The sequence below is a fragment of the Hippocampus bargibanti genome, linkage group LG02, assembly GCF_051943395.1.
Source record: "Hippocampus bargibanti isolate YZ-2025 linkage group LG02, ASM5194339v1, whole genome shotgun sequence".
NCBI classification, from domain to species: Eukaryota; Metazoa; Chordata; class Actinopteri; order Syngnathiformes; family Syngnathidae; genus Hippocampus; species Hippocampus bargibanti.
In genome coordinates, this window is record NC_142735.1 from 1950614 (window position 1) to 1971535 (window position 20922).

Here is a 20922-nt window from a genome sequence, read left to right on the forward strand (position 1 = left end):
TGCCCTCCGCCTCACCCATATTTCACACACACACACACACACACACACACACACACACACACACACACACACACACACATTCCATTATCCGAGAGATCGGGCTAAGAGAGATGTCCGGGGGTTGGGGCGATCATTATCATCACCCTTTTCTGCTGTACCGTGAGTTATGGCTCACCATATGGAAACAGACATTTAAATCATAATCAATAGAGTAATACCTACGCGGCGAGGAAAGGGTAAAGGAAATCACTGCTGACGCTCAGGAGGGAGAAAGAGACGTTGTGTTTATATTGAGATGGCGCGGTCGGGTTATTGATAAAAGATTACGCTTGTAAAAATGAACTTTTCTAGAAGATGGAAAGCCGCTTCATGATATGATACAGTGGCACTTGTAGTAAGGCCGCACTGCCCACCTTAATCGACCCTCACGGTGGACAGTGATACCTCGGTTTACGAACTTTTCGGTTTACGAATGTTACATTTATGAACATTTTACCTAAACTGGTTTAAACATTAAAGAGACAGGCAGACGACGGAGAAAGAGTGACAAAATGAATAGAAAACAGTGAAATTTAGACTTGTTTCAACTTTGATAGTTCAAAGGCAGAGTGTAGACTGCAAGGTTAAAATTCCCATCAATCAGGCTCCACAAATAACCCGCACTAGCCATCAGCTGCCACACTGAGTGATGTGTCGTTCGCGAACAAGCCCGTTCTCCTAAAATAAAATGGCAGCCGGCTTGTTTTGGTCCTCTTTTCCCCGTCCTGTCGTCGGTTAAAGCCACGTGATTGGTCAAGAACGAAGCAGTGAGGGGAGGTGGTTTAAACATTAAAGAGACAGACAGACGACAGCGAGAGAGTGAGAAAATGGATAAAAAACAGTGAAATTTGGACTCGTTTCAACTTTGATAGTTCAAAGTCAGTGTAGACTGCAAGGTTAAAATTCCGATCAAGCAGGCTCCACAAATAACCCGCACTAGCCATCAGTTCAATTTGAAATGAAAAGACAAGCAAGGGAACCAGTTATTAATGATGTCTCTACTGTGTCTGCTTGCATCTGTTGCTGTTGCAATATCATAACTTCCAAGATGTACAAACCAGAGCTCCTTAAGACACTTTATGCAAAAAGCTATACATTCCATCAAGCCATCAACAACCATCACAAAGGTAAATAAAACGACTTTATTATACAGTACAGTTTGTTTCTTTAATTATAACACCATAGGACATTTATTATACATAAAATAAGGTATATTATGTGTAGTTTTGAGGCTTAGAAAATTAGAAAATTATGTTTTATGAGGACCTGGGAACGGATTATTCTCATTTTAATGGTTTCCTATGGGTAATTCATTTTTGGGAGACACACTTTTTGCCTTACACACTCTGTCTGGGAAGCAATTAGGTTCGTAAGCCAATGTATCACTATATTTGAAACTGTACGCATCCTTGTTCCCCTACAAGCCACAATGCAATGTGACAGGTGTGCGCTGTCCGGGCTAAGACCCGGTCAAAGCTCATATGCGCTTCTCGGGCTGAGATCAGAGCTCAATCCCTGACCATAAAACCGTGCCACTGCAAGAGAATACCATAAAGCAGCATGAGGCATTGGTCGCGTCAGAAGATCATCCTGTTATCGGTTCAGACATGCTTCGACATGCTGAGACTGAGAACGGAGAGACTGATGCTGATCCATGCTGTTTGTTTACAGTACATTAAAAAAAATTCTAATCTTATCTTTCATCCATCTCTTGCAAAGGGAGGTTGGGATATGTTATCTTTTTGAATTTATTTTATTTTATTGTAAGTATATTCGAAGTTACTCACTAACATCGCCTTAAAGGACAACCGACACCTTTGCGTGTTGCGTCTATAATTTGTAAAATCACTTCAAATGACTTCTACTGAGCGCACGTCTGGAACACCCCTGACCGAGAAAGCGACACACAATGCATTTTGGGTACTTTGTTGATCCGTTTTGATGGCGAAATTAGAAGGAAAAAAATATAAATAAAGCGATGGTGAATCATTGTGTGTTGCACTAAGACTACTATTTGATACTAGTTGACACAAATTCCTAGCAGACAAATCAGCTCATTTTCAACGGAGCTTGGGCGCCATCTTGCGCATTTTCTGGGCGCCACATTTGAGTCCAGACGCCTCAAAATGAGACGGAAGGACTTCTTTAATCGATTGCTAACATTTATGCTTTCCTCTTCAGAACTATTTGAATCATATTCATAACTCGATGAATAACAAGAAAGCATCTTCTCTGAATCTGAAGCCATTGTTTTGATTCTCGAGCAAGGCAAGACGTCCTGGCGTGATGTCACGAACAAGGGGGCGGGACATTTTGCAACTGAAACTTTCTGTGGTCATTTTAAAGTAGTTTTGGGACACTTTAAGTCATTTTTATTGGTGTTTTGCATTTGACGAAAAATATCAGCCTGCGTGTTTTGGGTATTTTAGATGTTATAAAACGTTTTTCTGATGTCAGTTCGGAAACAAAATAATGGTGTCGGTTGTCCTTTAAGGCAATGGCAACCCGTGGCAGTCAATAAATGTGTATATGTTTAAAAATAGCTACTGTATAGCCAGGCATAAAAAACAATTCCATTGCTATCTTAATTGCTTTCCAAAGAAAATATTATTCTCTGTCACCTTTCCAATTAAACTATCGCCAGTGGATATATAATAATTATTTTTTACAAAGGTGCCTGCAGGTTGTCCTGTTGTCTGAAATAGTGGATTCCACTTCTCAATATTTTAATGGCCACATGTATTTATGAATATTTATCAATGCACTATCATCGGACTGCTAAAACAAAGAATCCCCATTGAATGGAGCATTGGATAGATGGATGGATGGATGGATGGATGGATGGATGGATGGATGGATGGATGGATGGATGGATGGATGGATGGATGGATCAATGGATGGATGGAGCATAATCCTGTCAAATGGATCTGCAATTCTAATTGATCATGTTTTATCATCCTTTAATGAATTATAATGTTTTTTTGTCTGCCAAGTGCCAATGGGATAATTTCGGCTTTTATTTGTAATTTACGAACATGGCTAAATATATTATCTTTGGTTGAATTACTTGGGCCAAGTGTGACAGTAAAAATTGAAGTAGAATATGGTGTTGGCCTCCAGTTGAGCAGATATCAAATATTCTGGTGGATATGGACAAAAATGGACAAAATCCGACTTCAACGGATGGTTAGGACGGCGGAAAAAAATCATTGGCACCGCCCTACCCACTCTCGAGGACTTGCACACTGCAAGAATCCGAACAAGGGCGCGGAAAATCCTACTGGACCCTCCGCACCCTGCCCACCACCTTTTCCAGCTCCTCCCCTCAGGCAGGCGCTACCGATCCATGCGCACCAAATCCAGCAGACATTTAAACAGCTTCTTCCCCCAAGCCATTAACTCTTTGAACTCTTCAACAGTAGCCAAAATGGAACTGTATAGTGCCACTTAGCAGTTTTTTGACGACGATACTAGTGCAGCGTGTTCTACCGGAAACAAATTCCTTGTGTGTTCTACATACTTGGCAATAAAGATGATTCTGATTCTGATATCACACCCGATTTTGGACCATTGAGGCACAGATGTCACACCATTTGAGAGGGCCATGGTCACCATATCCTTCCTTTTCCTTGGAGGTCATTCCAGAGTTGTTTGATGTAGTGGTCGTCAGGACACTACAATTCCCTCAAAACAATGTCATCCTTTTCTGGACTTTGGTTACTTCCTTTCAGAGACAGACAGTACCTTCTCCTGTGTGTTTACACAAATTTGGAAGTACAGTGATACCTTGGTTTACCAACTTAGGTGGTTCCCAGAAAATGTGTGTAAGGCGAAACGTGTGTATTCCAAACATTAATTTCCCATAGGAAACTATTAAAATGAGAATAAACCGTTCCCAGCTCCCCATAAAATATAATTTTCAACTAAATAAGCCTTAAAACTACACACAATATACCTTATTTTATGTATGATAAATGTGATATAGTATTGTAATTAAAGAAATAAACTGTACTTTATAATAAAGTTGTTTTATTTATATTTGTGATGGTTGTTGATGGCTAGATGGAATGGATAGATTTTTGCATTGAGATTGCATAAAGTGTCTCAAGGAGCTCTGAGTTGTACATCTTAGAAAAGTGGTTCTTAACCCGTGAGGAATTCCCCATCGAACCACTGTCTTAGAAGTTGTGATTTTGCAACAGCAACAGATGCAGGCAGACACACTAGAAACTTCATTAATAGCTGGTTCCCTTGATTGTATGTTCTCTTCAAATTGTACAGATGGCTTGTGCGGGTTATTTGTGGATCCTGATTGATGGGGTAGTTTAACCTTGCAGTCTACACTCTGCCTTTGAACTATCAATAAAGTTGAAAATACTCAAAATGTCACTGTTTTTCTGTCCATTTTCTCACCATTTCACATTTGTTTTTTGTTTTTTTTTCACTTTAGTTTTTTTGTTTCAAGCACTGTCGTCTCTTTTTCATGTGTGAGTGTGAGCGTGTGTTTGTGTGTGTGTTTCTGTTCTTGTTTCTGTAACCCCTCAACCCGCTCACTGCTGCGTGTGTACCCTCCCTCCTCGACCACGGATCTTGACCAATCACGTGCGCTTTTAACCAAAGACTGGGGCCCGGGGAATACAGGGAAAATAACCTGGCTGCCATTTTAGGAGCTCCAAAAACCGGCTCGTTCGCTAACGGCACATCACTTATGTGGCGCTCCGTGTGTTTCCCGAAAAATAATTCGTATGCCAAGATTATATTCTCGCGAATTTAACGTTTGTAAGGTGACAAGTTCGTTAGATAAAGCGTTCGAGGTATTTGTTTGACTCGTTTCACATAGACAGGTGCCCAACCTGTTCCCGTGATAATACAGCTTATTCTCTTGCCAGTTCACTCACATTGTAAATCTGAGCATGTATTCTCGTTCTACAGTAAAGTCTCGTTATATCGATATCGGATATATCGATAGTCCCGGTTATATCGATACTATTTCTATGCACGCACGGAGAAAATTACATGCAAACAGGGTCGGATATATCGATAGTCTCGGTTATATCGATATTTTTTCGGACTCCCTTGAATATCGATATAACGAGACTTTACTGTATTTATAATAATAATAATACAGTAAAGTCTCGTTATATCGATATCGGATATATCGATAGTCCCGGTTATATCGATACTATTTCTATGCACGCACGGAGAAAATTACATGCAAACGGGGTCGGATATATCGATAGTCTCGGTTATATCGATATTTTTTCGGACTCCCTTGAATATCGATATAACGAGACTTTACAGTATATATATAATTTCTAAGCGCCTTTCAAAACTTTTAAGGACATTTTACAGTCAGAGGATTTTTATTTTTGTGCGGATGAGCAGCGGCAGCCATTCGCGGCAGCGTTCACTCTAAGTTACAAACGGTATGTGCCTTCTGATTGCCTTGCAACCAGTCCAGTTAGTAGCCTACCTTTTTCCAGAAATCTGTTATGGGGTGGGCCAAATTTGGTTACACTCACACCATGGAGACAGAACAGCTTTAAACAGAACAAGAAATCAGGAATGATCCAAGGATTGATCATGTCGTTCGTATATACATCAACATACTGAAGTATCAAGGAGAGCAGGAGGCAGTGTGGCCGAGTGGGAGCAATCCTTAAAATATCTATCCCCGCTACCCATTGATCAACATATTAAACAGGGAGTGTATCTCGAGACCTCAGTCCATCTGCTGTATTTCAGAAGCTCGCAAACACACGGAGACCGAGATAAATTTTATTTTCAGGATAGTGAAGTCTCTCTAACCAGCACCCAGGAGGAGGTAGTACAAGTCTGTTGCCCTTTCATGGCGGTGGCTCACGAGGAGGAGCGATGAGAGAAGGGAATGAAAAGCTCTTCAAATGGAGTCCTCCCCTCTCTTCTGCCTGTCTCTTTCTATTCCTCCGCCCGTCTACTTGGCACTCCCTCCCTTACTCTGCATGTGCCACGCCGCTCTGTCATCCTCTGGGATGCGTCTGAAGGAGACCATCTGTTGATCCATTTGTCTCTTGCTTTGCTGCCTATGTCGTTTCCTCTTCACCCTCCTTCATGATCAGAATAGGCTTTTCCAATAACACTGAGTCGCGTCCAACAGGCGGGCGGAGGAATGGCAGGTGTGATGTTAAAGGCGGGGTAAACTGTCTGTCATGTTGGATTCACACTACGAGGAAAGATGAAAAGGTCGTTAGGACAAACACTCTTTGGCGTAAATAACTAATGAGTCCAGAGCAGCAGCTTTCTAATCTGTATTTGATTATGGCTCTTTCTAACCTAGGTCACAAACACAGATTTAGAAACAGTATACAGTGATACCTCGGTTTACGAACCCCTTGGCTTACGAACTTTTCGGTTTACGAACGTTAAATTTCTGACAATTTTACCTTGGCATACAAACTTTTTTTCGCGATACACACGGAGCTGCCTCAATGAGTGATGTGTCGTTTGTGAACGAGCCCCTTCTTCTCACAACAAAATGGCATCCGATTGTGTTTGTCCTCTATTCTCCGCCCCCAGTCTTTGGTTAAAGACACGTGATTGGTCAAGAACGCAGCAGTGAGGTGGGGTGGTTTAAACATGAAAGAGACAGGCAGACGACAGTGAGAGAGTTTGAACTTTGACAGAGTGTAGACTGCATGGTTAAAATATCTATCAACCCAGCTAAACAGAAGTCAAAGTCAAAGTCAAAAAAGTCAAAGTCAGCTTTATTGTCAAATATGCTAATATGCATGACATACAGCACAGATGAAATTAATGTCCTCTCGGACCCAGCGTGCAAGACATGCAAGGCACTTATAACGTGGCTAAAAAAGACATACAATTGACAACAAACAATACATGTAATTTCTGTATGTAAAGTGAGGTAGTGTCGTATGGAAAGTGAGGCAGTGACGTATGTAAAGTGAGGTAGTGACATATGTAAAGTGAGGAAGTGACGTACATAAAGTGACGTAATGTCGTAATTGCAAAAACAAACAACTAGAAAGGGTTGAAGTGAGGTCTTGTCTAATGAGAAATAACAAAAAAAAATAGAGTTCAGGATGATCGTACAGCATGTAGCGTGTACTCAGAGTTCGGTGAGTGTGGCAGTCGGAAGGGGCAGGCTGGGCAGGCCTGGGAGGGAGTTGAGTCTCCGGACTGCCTGGTGGCAGAAACTGTCCTTGAGCCTGCTGGTCTTGGCTCGGAGACTCCGCAGTCTCCGACCCGATGGCAGCAGGCTGAAGAGGCTGTGGGAGGGGTGGGTGGGAACACAATTGATGAGGAACTAGATAAAATTATCACAGTAAAGCACCTACAAGAGATCATTTCTCAAGATGGTGAAAGAAGAAGGTTACGTTCCTCATCAAGTGTTTAATGCTGAGGAAACGATTCCATCAAGCCATCAACGACCATCACAAAGGCAAACAAAACGACTTTATTATTATTAATACAGTTTATTTCTTTAATTATAATACCATAGCACATTTATTATACATAAAATAAGGTATATTTTGTGTAGTTTTAGTAGAAAGTAGAAAATTATGTTTTATGTTAACCTGGGAACGGATTATTCTCATTTTAATGGTTTCCTATGGGAAATTAGTTTTTGGGACACACACTTTTCGCCTTACACACTCTGTCTGAGAACCAATTAAGTTCGTGAGCCAAGGTATCACTGTATTTTTTTTCCCCAAGCAAGTGATCTCTTTAAAGCGTTTCTCTTTCATCCCACAGGGATTAATAACAGTCCTCATCGTTACATAGAGGCCTCGACCATGAAATAGCAACAAAGCTGAAAAATGCTGAAGGGTATGCAACCCACCGCCACATTCACTGCCTGTGATGTGTTTAGCAGTCCTTGGAGGGAAGGACGCTCCTTTGTGTCCACACATCTCCCAGTTGTCGCCTCGCATGCATGTTCTCTGGTTTGATGGACATTGAGTCCACCATCGGGACTCTCGGGAGCGTCTGCCTTTGAACTCCTCCCTTGGCTCTCCATTATCCATCATTCAGCAAGGCTCAGGCTCATTAGAGCCGCTGGGAGAGGGCATTGCAATAATTTAGTATGAGGTCTGATGGGCCCAGGAGAGAGTCACTGTCCTAATCAGAGATCATTTAGCAGATGACACAGTGAGAACATCTATGGATAGAACCTGTGAGGTATTCTTTGACTGTTATATGGGCAGGAATGCAAAAGATAAAAGAAGCTCTTGTTGCGCTTTCAAAATATGACCCTTTGTCTTCAGTGATCCATAATGTTTTCATCCAGACCGATCGATATATCAAATGATGGGTGGTCAGTGGTCACCCAGAATGACATGGCATTGATTTCCCATAAGATTGCATATGACATGTCGTCCTAATGCAGTCCTATTTTGCCAACAAGCTTGTCACCGAATCTGTCATGATTTCACTATCGCTGTCAGATGCCTTGATAGTTAGTAGATAGCCTTTCACATTGAAGATACAGGCTCATAACAAACGCACTATACGGACAAAATGTGTTGCGACACATAACACAAAACAGCAGAACATAACAAACTACAGTGATACCATGGCTTACAAACTTAATTGGTTCCCAGACAGAGTGTGTAAGACAAAAAGTGTGTATTCCAAAAATTAATTTCCCATAGGAAACCATTAAAATGAGAATAATCCGTCCCCAGGTCCCCATAAAACATAATGTTCTACTTTCTAATTTTCTAAGCCTTAAAAGTACACAAAATATACCTTATGCCTATGTATAATAAATGTGCTATGGTATCATAAATAAACTACTGTATAGTAAAGTCGTTTTATTTACCTTTGTGATGGCTTGATGGAATGGAGTGGCCGGTTTTATCAGCATTAAACACTTGATGAGGAACGTAGCCTTCTTTCACCATCTTGAGGAATGATCCCTTGTCGGTCTTTCTCTGTCATAATTTTACCTTGTTCATCATCAATTGTGTTCTGCTTAGCTGGGTTGATAGCTTTTTGCATGAAGTGTACAGATGGCTTGTGGTGGTTATTTGTCAAGCCTGATTGATGGGATATATTAAGACTTTTTTTTTTGGTGTGCAGGTGAGCAGCGGCAGCCATTTGCGCCAGCGTTCACTCTACCCGGAAGTAACACAGCAGCAAAGTTATGAAAGGAAGAGGAAAGGAAAGAAAATAGTAGATAAACAAAATACAGGAGCTGCTAGAAAGGCAGCAACTCTCGCGGCGCTATTTTGAAGGAAAAAAAAACTAAATAAACAACAATATGACAACACAAAGACACAGAGTAATTTATTCTTCAGCAGTTTCTGTTCCCTCTTTGTGACATGAAACAGTTCTAGATGAAAGAGAAGAGGATCGAATCATCCTTTTCAGCAGTGGATCGGGGACATCATGGTGGAATGTGCACATCTACTACAAGCTAAATGTTGGAAGCAAATGCCGCTAAACTGACTCTAGCTATCTATTTGTTGTCTATTAGCCTTCTAACTAGCTGGCTGGCTATCTAGCGAGCTAGCTATTTTCTGTATAGTAGCTATCTAGCTGGCTGTCTAGCTGGCTATCTAGCTGGATATCTATTTTCTGTCTATTAGTTATCTAGCTAGCTGGCCATTTTCTGTATATTAGCTATCTAAATAGCTGGCTAGCTAGCTTGCTAGCTTTTTTCTCTCTATTAACTGTCTAACTAACTAGCTGGATATCTATCTCGCTAGCTATTTTCTGTCTATTAGCTATCTAACTGACTGGCTGGCTAGCTAGCTATCTATTCAATATATATCAAGCTAGCTATCTATTATTAATAATAATATATGTTATCTATAAACGCCTTTCAAAGCTTTCATGGTCACTCCACAGTCACAGTACAAGTTCCCCCCCACCCGTGGGTGAGCAGCGGCAGCCACACGCTAGCGTTCACCCAACCCACTCATAGAAAGCTAACTAGCCAGCCAATAGATAGCCAATAGTATGCTCGTTTGATGAATGTGCTGTATCTACCAGGGCAAAAGCATTGGTTGAGATCAGAGCACGGACTATACGGTATTTCATGAAAGTCTCTAACATCCCAGTCACCAAACACCAGTTGAACAATGTCTCTTCTCTGTATGTGTTTCTAATCTCTTCATCTGCGTGTGTTTTAGGCTTCCTCAGTACCGGGGACCAGGCTGCTAAAGGTAACTACGGACTACTGGATCAGATCCAGGCTTTAAGGTGGATCAGCGAGAACATCGGCTTCTTCGGAGGAGACTCTAACCGCATCACTGTGTTCGGTTCTGGCATCGGAGCTTCCTGCGTCAGCCTGCTCACCCTGTCCCACCACTCTGAAGGTACATACCGGGCTGTTAAAATTGGGGTGGGGATCAGGAGGTTGTGATCCCACTGTGGAAAGTCTTCCTGTCTGCTGAAGTATAAAGCTGGTTTGGTATTACAATCTGGCAGAGGCATAATGCCAGTCGTTGAGTAATGGAAGCTACAGCAAAACAAATGTTCAATGGAGCAGGTGTTTGCATTTCAATGATTCTGTTGTTCAATACCACGGGGAAATTCCACATGTGGATCTTGTGATGCTTTGCTGCTTTTTGCTTTGACAAGAGCTGTTCTCATCCCCTTTTTGCAGATGTCAGAAATTACACTCCGGGTATCGTGAGAGTGTGGTGCGTGTGTGTGTGTGTGTGTGTGTGTGTGTGTGTGTGCGTGCGCGTGTGTGTGTGTGTGTGTGTGTGTGTGTGTGTGTGTGTGTGTGTGTGTGTTGGAACAAGATTAACTCGTTCGCTGCTACAGTAAAGTCTCGTTATATCGATATTCAAGGGAGTCCGAAAAAATATCGATATAACCGGGACTATCGCTATATCCGACCCTGTTTGCATGTAATTTTCTCCGTGCGTGCATAGAAATAGTATCGTAGTATCGATATAACCGGGACTATCGATATATCCGATATCGATATAACAAGACTTTACTGTATTTACAAATTTATTCGGGAATTGAAAATATGACGTTGAACACCATTCCCGAATGTCGATGAAAAGGTTTCTTCAGCCGTCATCTGTACTTCTTTGAAGGTGTTTATCGTAAACCGAAAAGTTCATCAGCCAAGGGGTTCATAAACCGAGGTATAACTGTATAAGCACCTGCGTATAAGGCGCCGGGTCATCTTTTGAAGTAAATCAAGGCTTTTGAGTGTACCTTATACAGTACACCGGAAAATACGGTAAACAAAAATAAATCCGATATGACAGGAAGGGATACACCTTCAAAACCACTGTGCACTCACGCGCATTGTCTTTCTTCTTCCTCGTGTGGCTCAGATGCAGGATAACGAGTTGCAGGTTTAGAGCGGTAAATCAGGGATGACACTCTGTTCTGGATCTCCCACGTGTGCACGAGTACGAACGCGTCGGGTGTCTGTGTGCAGGCTTCTAATGACAGTGATCCCACTCGCACTGTACACAGCCTGTCACGGCTGCCTGCCGAGCGTGCTTTCTATGGAACACAAAGTCTTTTGGTGGCAGTATGACAACTTAGTTGAGATGCTCCATGCACCTCGTGAAGTCTATTTAATAAGCTGGAACCTCTTATATCAACCGAGCCTTCCGGCCTCGCTTTGATTGCCTGCTCTTCTGCCCTGGCCTTGGTGGCGTCTCCATGTGGGCGTGCCAATGGCTCCAGTCATAGGGTACATCCATCACAGAGTCATTCTCTCAAGAGGGTTGCATTTTATGTTTTTAGATCCGGGTTCCTGCCCAGAAAAGAAGTTCTTCTTTTCCTTTTGGCTTTTCCCTTCAGGGGTCGCCACAGAATCAATGCCCTCCTTACGTCTGTGTAAGCTCTCAGTCGTACAGGAGTTGTCCATCGATGAAAAGGTTTGTACTTCTTTGAAGGTGTCGGACGTTTCGCTTCCTATCCAAGAGGCTTCGTCAGCAAACTGAAGTCTTTTGTTGAATTTATGAAAATGTTACCTTGGCATACAAACTATTTTTCGGGATACACACGAAGCTGCCACAATGAGGGATGTGTCATTCCTGAACGAGCACGTTCTCCTAACAAGATGCTGACTGTTTTGTCCTGTATTCCCCGACCCCAGTCTTTAGTTAACGCCACGTGATTGGTCAAGAACGCAGCAGTGTTGGGGGGGTTAACCATTAAAGAGATAGGCAGACGACAGAGAGAGAGAGTGACAAAACACAGACACACACACACGCACACACACACGAAAGGGAGACGACAGAGCTTGAAACAAAAAAAAAAACAAAAGTGAAAGAAAAACAAAAGTGAAATGGTGAGAAAATGGAAAGAAAACAATGAAATTTCGACTCGTTTCAACTTTGTCAGTTCAAAAGCAAAGTGTAGACTGGAAGGTTAAAATATCCCATCAATCAGGCTCCACAAATAACCCGCACAAGCCATCTGTACACTTTGATGCAAAAAGCTATCAACCCAGCTAAACAGAACACAATTGATGAGGAACTAGGTAAAATTATGGCAGAGAAAGCACCTACAAGGGATCATTCCTCAAGATGGTGAAAGAAGAAGGCTACATTACTCATCAAGTGTTTTATGCTGAGGAAACCGGCCACTCCATTCCATCAAGCCATCACAGACCATCACAAACGTAAATAAAACGACTTTATTATAAAGTACAGATTATTTCTTTCATTAAAATACCATAGCACATTTATTATACATAAAATAAGGTATATTTTGTGTAGTTTTAAGGCTTAGAAAATTAGAAAGTAGAAAATTATGTTTTATGGGGACCTGGGAATGTATTTTTCTCATTTTAATGGTTTCCTATGGGAAATTAATTTTTGGGATACACACTTTTCGCCTTACACACTCTGTCTGGGAACCAATTAAGTTCGTAAGCCAAAGTATCACTGTAACTCGTTTTCAAATCTGAAGTCAATAATAATGACTGTTATTGTGGTTTGCATCCAAAAATATGAAATTATGGTTCGGATTTTAGCAAGAATCAGGGAATTTCACAAGTTTGATTTGCTTTTGCCGGCCGAAAAAAATGATGTGGCGGGCCGTATTTGGCCCCCGGGGCTTGACTTTGACACCCGTGCTGCATCTAATCCCCTCATCACCGCCCCCATCTGTCTCGTTGCATTCACAGACAATAAAAGCATGCTCGACCGGGCCACACGCTTCCTCGCAATGTATCCCTTGCCCTTTAATTTCCCTCACTAGTCCATGCGATGCGCAGTGTTTCACCATTAATAAGATGGCCTCCCTGTCTGCTTCGCACCAAACAATCAAGCTGAGACTCAGGAAGCAGGAACGGTCATTAAAAGCTCGGCCTACCTCAGCAGGAGAGCGTTTTTGACCGTTTTTGATGCAGATCAACAGTTGTGTTCTCGCAGAGGGGGATCTGCATCCCCTTCCTATGTTTTTCCTTTTTCTTCTTCTTCTCTGGCTTCAAAACAAAATGGCAGCTGAAGAAGTACAGACGCAAGGACATTAGCCGGTCATGAGGATTATCTATCCGGCGTCGCGCTGGCACTAATTGAACATGCAAATGTGCTTTTTTTCTTCTCGCTCTCCAAATTATAATTGGGATGCTTTGCGTGTTTTTATGATAATCAACAGATAACCAAAAGCGTTTTGGTTTCTTTCGTCAATTATGCAGATTTAACATATGCAGTATTTGTACACTTCATCAATCAGAATATATATAGATATATATATATATATATATATATATATATATATATATATATATATATATATATATATATAGATATATATATATATATATATATATATATATATAGAGAGAGAGAGAGAGAGAGAGAGAGAGAGAGATAGCTATATAGATATAGATATCTGTGTATCTATCTATTTAGATATAGCTATCAACGCTGTGTAGATATAGATAGCTATCGAGATATATATAGCTATCGAGATATATATATATATATATATATATATATATATATATATATATATATATATATATATATATATATATATATATATATATATATATATATACAGAGATAGATAGATAGATAGATAGATAGATAGATAGATAGATATAGATATCTATGTATCTATCTATTTAGATATAGCTATCAACACTGTGTAGATATAGATAGCTATCGAGCTATATATATATATATATATATATATATATATATACACACACACAGAGATAGATAGATAGATAGATAGATAGATAGATAGATAGATAGATAGATAGATAGATAGATAGATAGATAGATAGATAGATAGATAGATAGATAGATAGATAGATAGATAGATAGATAGATAGATAGATAGATAGATAGATAGATAGATGGATGGATTTATTTATTTATTTATTTATTTATTTATTTATTCAGGAATTGAAAATAAGCGCCATTTCAGAATTTGTTAGGTTTTTTTTCATGCGTGGGTGCCGATAAGGCGCTGGCCTCTTGCAATGTTATTTATCTTGCACAAGAGGGTGGCGTTTCCATTTTTTCTGTGTTAGAACTTTGTTCCAGCTTCGGTTGTTGTTTAAGCGCAATATAAACCAATATGAGTCGCTTGTAAATTAAATATATTATTATTATTACAGTAAAGTCTCGTTATATCGATATTGGATATATCGATAGTCCCGGTTATATCGATACTATTTCTATGCACGCACGGAGAAAATTACATGCAAACAGGGTCGGATATATCGATAGTCCCGGTTATATCGATATTTTTTCGGACTCCCTTGAATATCGATATAACGAGACTTTACTGTATTATAATATGTACATGTATTGCATTGTATTTTGTACAGCCGCCCTCATTTCAAGCTCATATAACTCCAGACCTTTATAACTTTTTTTCTGATGAAAGAAGAGAGTCTAAGGTTTCTTACGCGCCATTGAATGTTTATGCAGTCCTAAAACTCAATATTTTGTGGCTCCTGCAATTCCAGTGACAATGACAAAAACCCTGGCACTGGAGTGGACACATTTTTGCACGTCTGGCAATGAATGAATGAGTTCATTTGTTTTGATGTTGGGGTAGAATAGCTGATTTTTCAACTTGGATTGAAAAATGAAATATCCTTAGAGCATATATTTTGCACATACAGTGATACCTTGGTTTACGAACTTAATTGGTTCCCAGACAGAGTGTGTAAGGTGAAAAGTGTGTAGCCCAAAAATTAATTTCCCATAGGAAACCATTAAAATGACAATAATCCGTTCCCAGGTCCCCATTAAGCAATTTTCTACATTCTAATTTTCTAAGCCTTAAAATTACACACAATATACATTAGTTTCTGTACAATAAATGTGCTCTGGTATTATAATTAAAGAAATAAACTGTACTGTATCATAAAGTGGTTTTATTCAAATGTTCATCAATTTAACATTCGTAAACCGAAAAGTTTGTAAGCAAAGGGGTTCGTAAACCGAGGTATCACTGTACATACAGTACTTAGTCATTTTAAAAAAGCTTTTTTTTTCTATCATGTCTTCAAGTTGCTCATCCCTGGTGAAAAAAAAAAACAAAGGTTGTGCACATGTCGACTTGGCCTCTGTTTCCTAACAAGCAAGTGTGAATGCTTCTTTCTCAGTATTTACACAATACTTATGTTGGCTGAGAGGCATCAGTCAGTGAGACCTCAACTTACGAACTTAATTGGTACCCAGACAGAGTGTGTAAGGCGAAAAGTATGTATCTCAAAAAAAAAATTCCCATAGGAAACCATTAAAATGGGAATAATCCGTTCCCGGGTTTCCATAACATAGACTTTTCAACTAAATAAGCCTTAAAACTACACACAACATGCCTTATTCTATGTATAATAAATGTGCTATTGTATTGTACTGAAAGAAATACACTGCATTGTATTATAAAGTCACTTTATTTACATTTGTGATGGTCATTGATGGCTTGATGGAATGGCGTTGGAGGTCGAAGGTCAAAGGGAATTGCTGTTTGAAAAGAGAGGCACATTACATGAGGACTGTAATTAAAGAAATAAACTGTAAAATAAAGTTTTATTTACCTATTTGATGGTCGTTGATGGCTTATGGAAGGAGAGTCACCATCCATGAGGACTGTTGGTAATTTAACCTCTGGTGCTGTTCGGTCGTGTGCTTGCACCGAAGATCACTCCGCCAGCCGTGGTGGGTGTGTATTATGAAAATAGTGCTTATTATAAGGTTTAATTTTCATAAATTTGACGTTTGTAAGACGAAAAGTTTGTAAGTTGAGGTGTTTGTAAGTTGAGGTCTCACTGTACTAGATTGAGTATATTTAGTTTGATAATGTATATAGGGACATGTCAACATTGGCTTTGTGATACAGGCTGGCACGTCTGGTTGTAGAGGCAACGAAGGTCGTCGTTCCTATTGCCCACCCCCATCCCACTCACCCATCCCCGCCACGCCAACCTCCTCTTCCTGTAAGCAATCAGGATAAAAGCTATGCTTGTGAGGAAGTGCTTCTGTTTTAATGGAACATCTTGGAAATTAAAGATAGCTGGTGTGGAGGATACTTCATGTCAATGTCAGCTTTCAATTTTATGAAGTTATGGGGGCACCAAAATAAGTGTGTGTAAATTGCTCTATTTTTTAAAACCAGGGTCATGTTTTTTTTTTTTTATTCAGGACAGCACTTCTCAAACAGTGCAATCCCTTGAACCACATGATTGCACCACAAACTTCGTGGTCAGCATAATGTGACATGTTTGCTAATAAACGTGAAAGATGGCATAGATGAGTAGCTATAGATCAGGAAAATAAAACAAAACTGGATTTGACATAGTAGCATCTATAAATTATAAGCAGCTATTATTTGAATGGCTTTTCTATCGCATCTGGAGTTGTGAATCATGCATGTTGCAGAAGATTTTACTGAATGTGTAAGTGATGTACAGTGATACCTCGGTATACGAACCCCTTGGCTTACGAACTTTTCGGTTTAGGAACGTTAAATTTTTGAAAATTTAACCTTGGCATACAAACTATTTTTCAGGATACACACGGAGCTTCCATAATGAATGATGTGTCGTTCACGAACGAGCCTGTTCTCCTAACAAGAAAATGGCAGCCAATTGTTTTTGTCATCGGTTAGAGCCACGTAATTGGTTAAGAACGCAGCAGTGAGTGGGGGCGGGGGGTGCTTAAACAATTATAAAATGGATAAAAAACAGTGAAATTTGGACTTGTTTCAACTTTGATAGTTCGAAGGCAGAGTGTAGACTGCAAGGTTAAAATATCCCATCAATCAGGCTCCACAAGTAACCCGCACAAGCCATCTGTACACTTGATGCAAAAAGCTGTCAACCCAGCTAAACAGTACACAATTGATGAGGAACTAGGTAAAATTATCGCAAAGAAAGCACCTACAAGGGATCATTCCTCAAGATGGTGAAAGAAGAAGGTTACGTTCCTCATCAAGTGTTTAATGCTGAGGAAACCGGCCACTCCATTCCATCAAGCCATCAACGACCATCACAAAGGTAAACAAAACAACTTTGTTATACTGTACAGTTTACAGTATTTATTTAATTATAATACCATAGCATATTTATTATACATGAAATAAGGTATATTTTATGTAGTTTTAACGGCTTAGAAAATTAGAAAGTAGAAAATTATGTTTTAGCGGGACCTGGGAACGGATTATTCCCATTTGAATGGTTTCCTATGGGAAATTATTTTTTGGGATACACACTTTTTGCCTTACACACTCTGTCTGGGAACCAATTAGTATTAGTTTACACAGACGTATTAGTATTAGTATTAGTATTAGTATTAGTATCTAGCAGGGGTGCTCAATACCTCAATCGCGATCGACCAGTCGATCTTCAAGGCACTATTGGTAGATTGCATGACAAGGTGATAATAATAATAATAATAATAATAATAATAATAATTTCGTACTCGCGACCGTAGTGCATGATAAAATAATGTGTGTGTTACAAAAGTGTAAATTAGACGTAAATAAAACAAACTTACAATACATATTCAATTTGTATAAAAATTATTTAGGTTTTTACATGTTCTTTTTTTCACCTTACAAATAAACTGTCTGGATTGTGTCAATAGTTGCTTTATAAAGTGAGTATTGTGTACTGATTATATATGGATGTGATACACATAAATTTGAGTTGTTTTGAAAAAAAAAAAACTAGATGCCAACCAATCAGCCACCCCTTTACTTAATTGATACACCGGACAACCAATCAGGTGACATCTCATTATTCGGTGCACTGTGCTTGCTCAAACAATTAGTGGTTGATGAATTCCGGCTCCTTTCAGATAGCCGGCTCGGCTCGCTAAAAAGATCCGGCCTTTTTGGCTCCTAAATGGCTCCTCAGTTTTTGTTGCTTAAATTAATTAACTACCAAAAATCATGTGAAAAATGAATTACTTGTGTAAAAAATATACTATATCAAATATTTTTATTCATATGGATTTGATTCATTTTTCGTCTACAAGTAAAAATGGCTAAAAATCAGGCGGAAAAAAAGTCGGCTCCCATTTCCGGTTCCTTTTTAGGAGCCGGACCTCTTCGTTCACGACGGAGATACGGCTATAAGAACTGGTTCGTTCGCGAACGACACACCACTGCAAACAATGCAAAGTTAACAAGCTAGTCGTTCGTTCGCTCCGGTTTTTTCCTCTTAAATGTAAGATTGTGAATAAAAATGATTGGTCGAGGTGGACGAAGTAAGAAGAAAAAAAGTATCACTTTCATACGGAATGGGAGGAGGACTTTTTTTTCACAATGACATTTTCAGAGTGTTTGTCTCGTCTGCCAGTCATCGGAGTGAACTCAGGTAATGGCAAAACATTTGCATAATTATGTTGTGTTTTGCATCATCTGCGGTGATTAATCAACATAAGTTGCAAGAATCATTTATCAATAAATAAAATGAGTAGATCAATTTCACTTGGACATTTCAAAAGTAGCCCCCATGCTGGAAAAGTGTGAGTATAGTTTCCGCTTTTTTGGTGGAAAACACGCAGGCTGCAGTGTGACGTAATGATTGACACACGTTCAAACACAAATCGGGTTCGTTGTGGAGCCGTTTGCTTTACAATAGATGTTATTTACGTAATGAAATTGGAAAAAAAATATTTAATTACAATGTTTTAAAGCTATTGCAACGATTTGAGATTCCGACTGCCACACATCTACTATCTGTTTTGGCAACATTTAAAAGCAATTACGGCCCCCATAGACACACAGAAGAATTGCTAAGACTTAAAAAAAACATCTTACTCAATTCCAAAAGAAATCCCTTATCCCAATTTTCCAAATTCAAACATTTTCTCTCACCTTAATCAAGAAGATAATGCCAACTTTGACAGCAGTTTAGAATATGAATCATTTCATTACTGCCAACCATTTCTTCAGATGTGCTTTTTACATTGTGGCTCATTGTTACATCACCCCTTAAAGGACAACCGACATAACTTTTTTGTTTCCTAACTGACATCAGAAAAACGTTTTATACCATTGAAAATACCCAAAACCTAAAAAAATAGAGGACCAAAACAAGCCGGCTGCCATTTTCTTTTAGGAGAACGGGTTCTTTTACGCGAACGACACATCACTCATTGTGGCAGCTCCGTGTGTATCCCAAAAAATAGTTTGTATGCCAAGGTAAAACTTTAATAAATTTAACGTTCGTAAACCAAAACGTTCGTAAGCCAAGGGGTTCGTAAACCGAGGTATCACTGTATACTGTACGTGCAGTAACATTCTCGGAGAAGCCATCCATTGAATGCAGACCATTACCAGCAAATACAGGCAACTTTACTCGAGCTTGGAATGTGAACGTAGCTGCTTACAAGCACATATCTGTGGCAGCCATTGTTGTGCAAATGCAGTGTGCAATTGTCAAAAAATGAATAGAATCCATTTCTGAACTGTCAGAGGGGCTCGTCACCTCGATGGTGAAGTTATTTGAGCGTTTGGTGTTTTTTTTTAGTTTGCTGAAAAGATGTCGCTGTGTATCAGAGTGTGAACAAAACAGGTACGCAAGATGAGAGACGAGGGGCTGGCCTTGTCAGGTGTTGTCTTCTACTTGAAATGACAAGGGTGATAATTAAATCGAGGTAGGCCATTTTATGGAGCAGGGAGTATTGTGTTTATTGATGTTGACTACTCTCAGTGTCTATATCATGACTGCCATTTTGTGCAGATGCCAACTGCTTCATGAGTGAGCCTGTAGCATTTATTGTCTAACTTAAAGGACAACCGACACCATTTTTTGTTTCCTAACTGACATTAGAAAAATGTTTTATAGCCTCTAAAATACCCAAAACACGCAGGCTGATATTTTTAGTAAAATGCAAAACACCAATAAAAATGACTTAAAATGTGCCAAAACTGCAAGAAATTGAGCTGCGAATTGGGGATTTTCAGAAAGTCCCGCCCCCAGTTCGTGACATCACACCAAGACGTCTTGCCTTGATTGAGAATCAAAGCAATGGCTTCAGATTCGGAGAAGATGCTTTCTTGTTACTCATCCAGTGATGAATATGATTCAAATAGTTCTGAAGAGGAAAGCAGACATGTTTGCAATCGATTAAAGAAGTCCTGCCATATCAATTTGAGCCATCAATGACAGCAATGTAGCACCCATAAAATGCACTAGATGGCGCCCAAGCTCCGTTGGAAATGGGATGATTTGTCTGCTGGGAATTTGTGTCAGTGAATATCAAATAGTTGTCTTGGTGCAACACACAACGATTCACCATCGCGTTATTTATGTGTTTTCCTTCTAATTTCGCCATCAACACGCATCAACATGAAGTTTTCAAACCAAACAAAGTACCGCAAAATGCATTGTGTGTCGCTTTCTCGGTCAGGGTCGTTCCAAACGTGACGTCACGTGGGGAACGTCATCAACTCGAAAACAAGACTTCCTGAGTATTC

General features: G+C 39.7%; 1 protein-coding gene across 3 annotated transcripts in view; it reads left to right on the plus strand.

Moving 5' to 3' along the window:
* Positions 1-20922, plus strand: part of nlgn3a (neuroligin 3a) — a 232790-nt gene that overhangs the window by 153499 nt on the left and 58369 nt on the right. For all 3 annotated transcript variants that reach the window (XM_089019990.1, XM_089020000.1, XM_089020009.1), the window contains one exon: positions 10176-10361. In XM_089019990.1, the coding sequence (XP_088876116.1) occupies positions 10176-10361 (186 nt within the window). The remainder of the gene's footprint in view (positions 1-10175; positions 10362-20922) is intronic.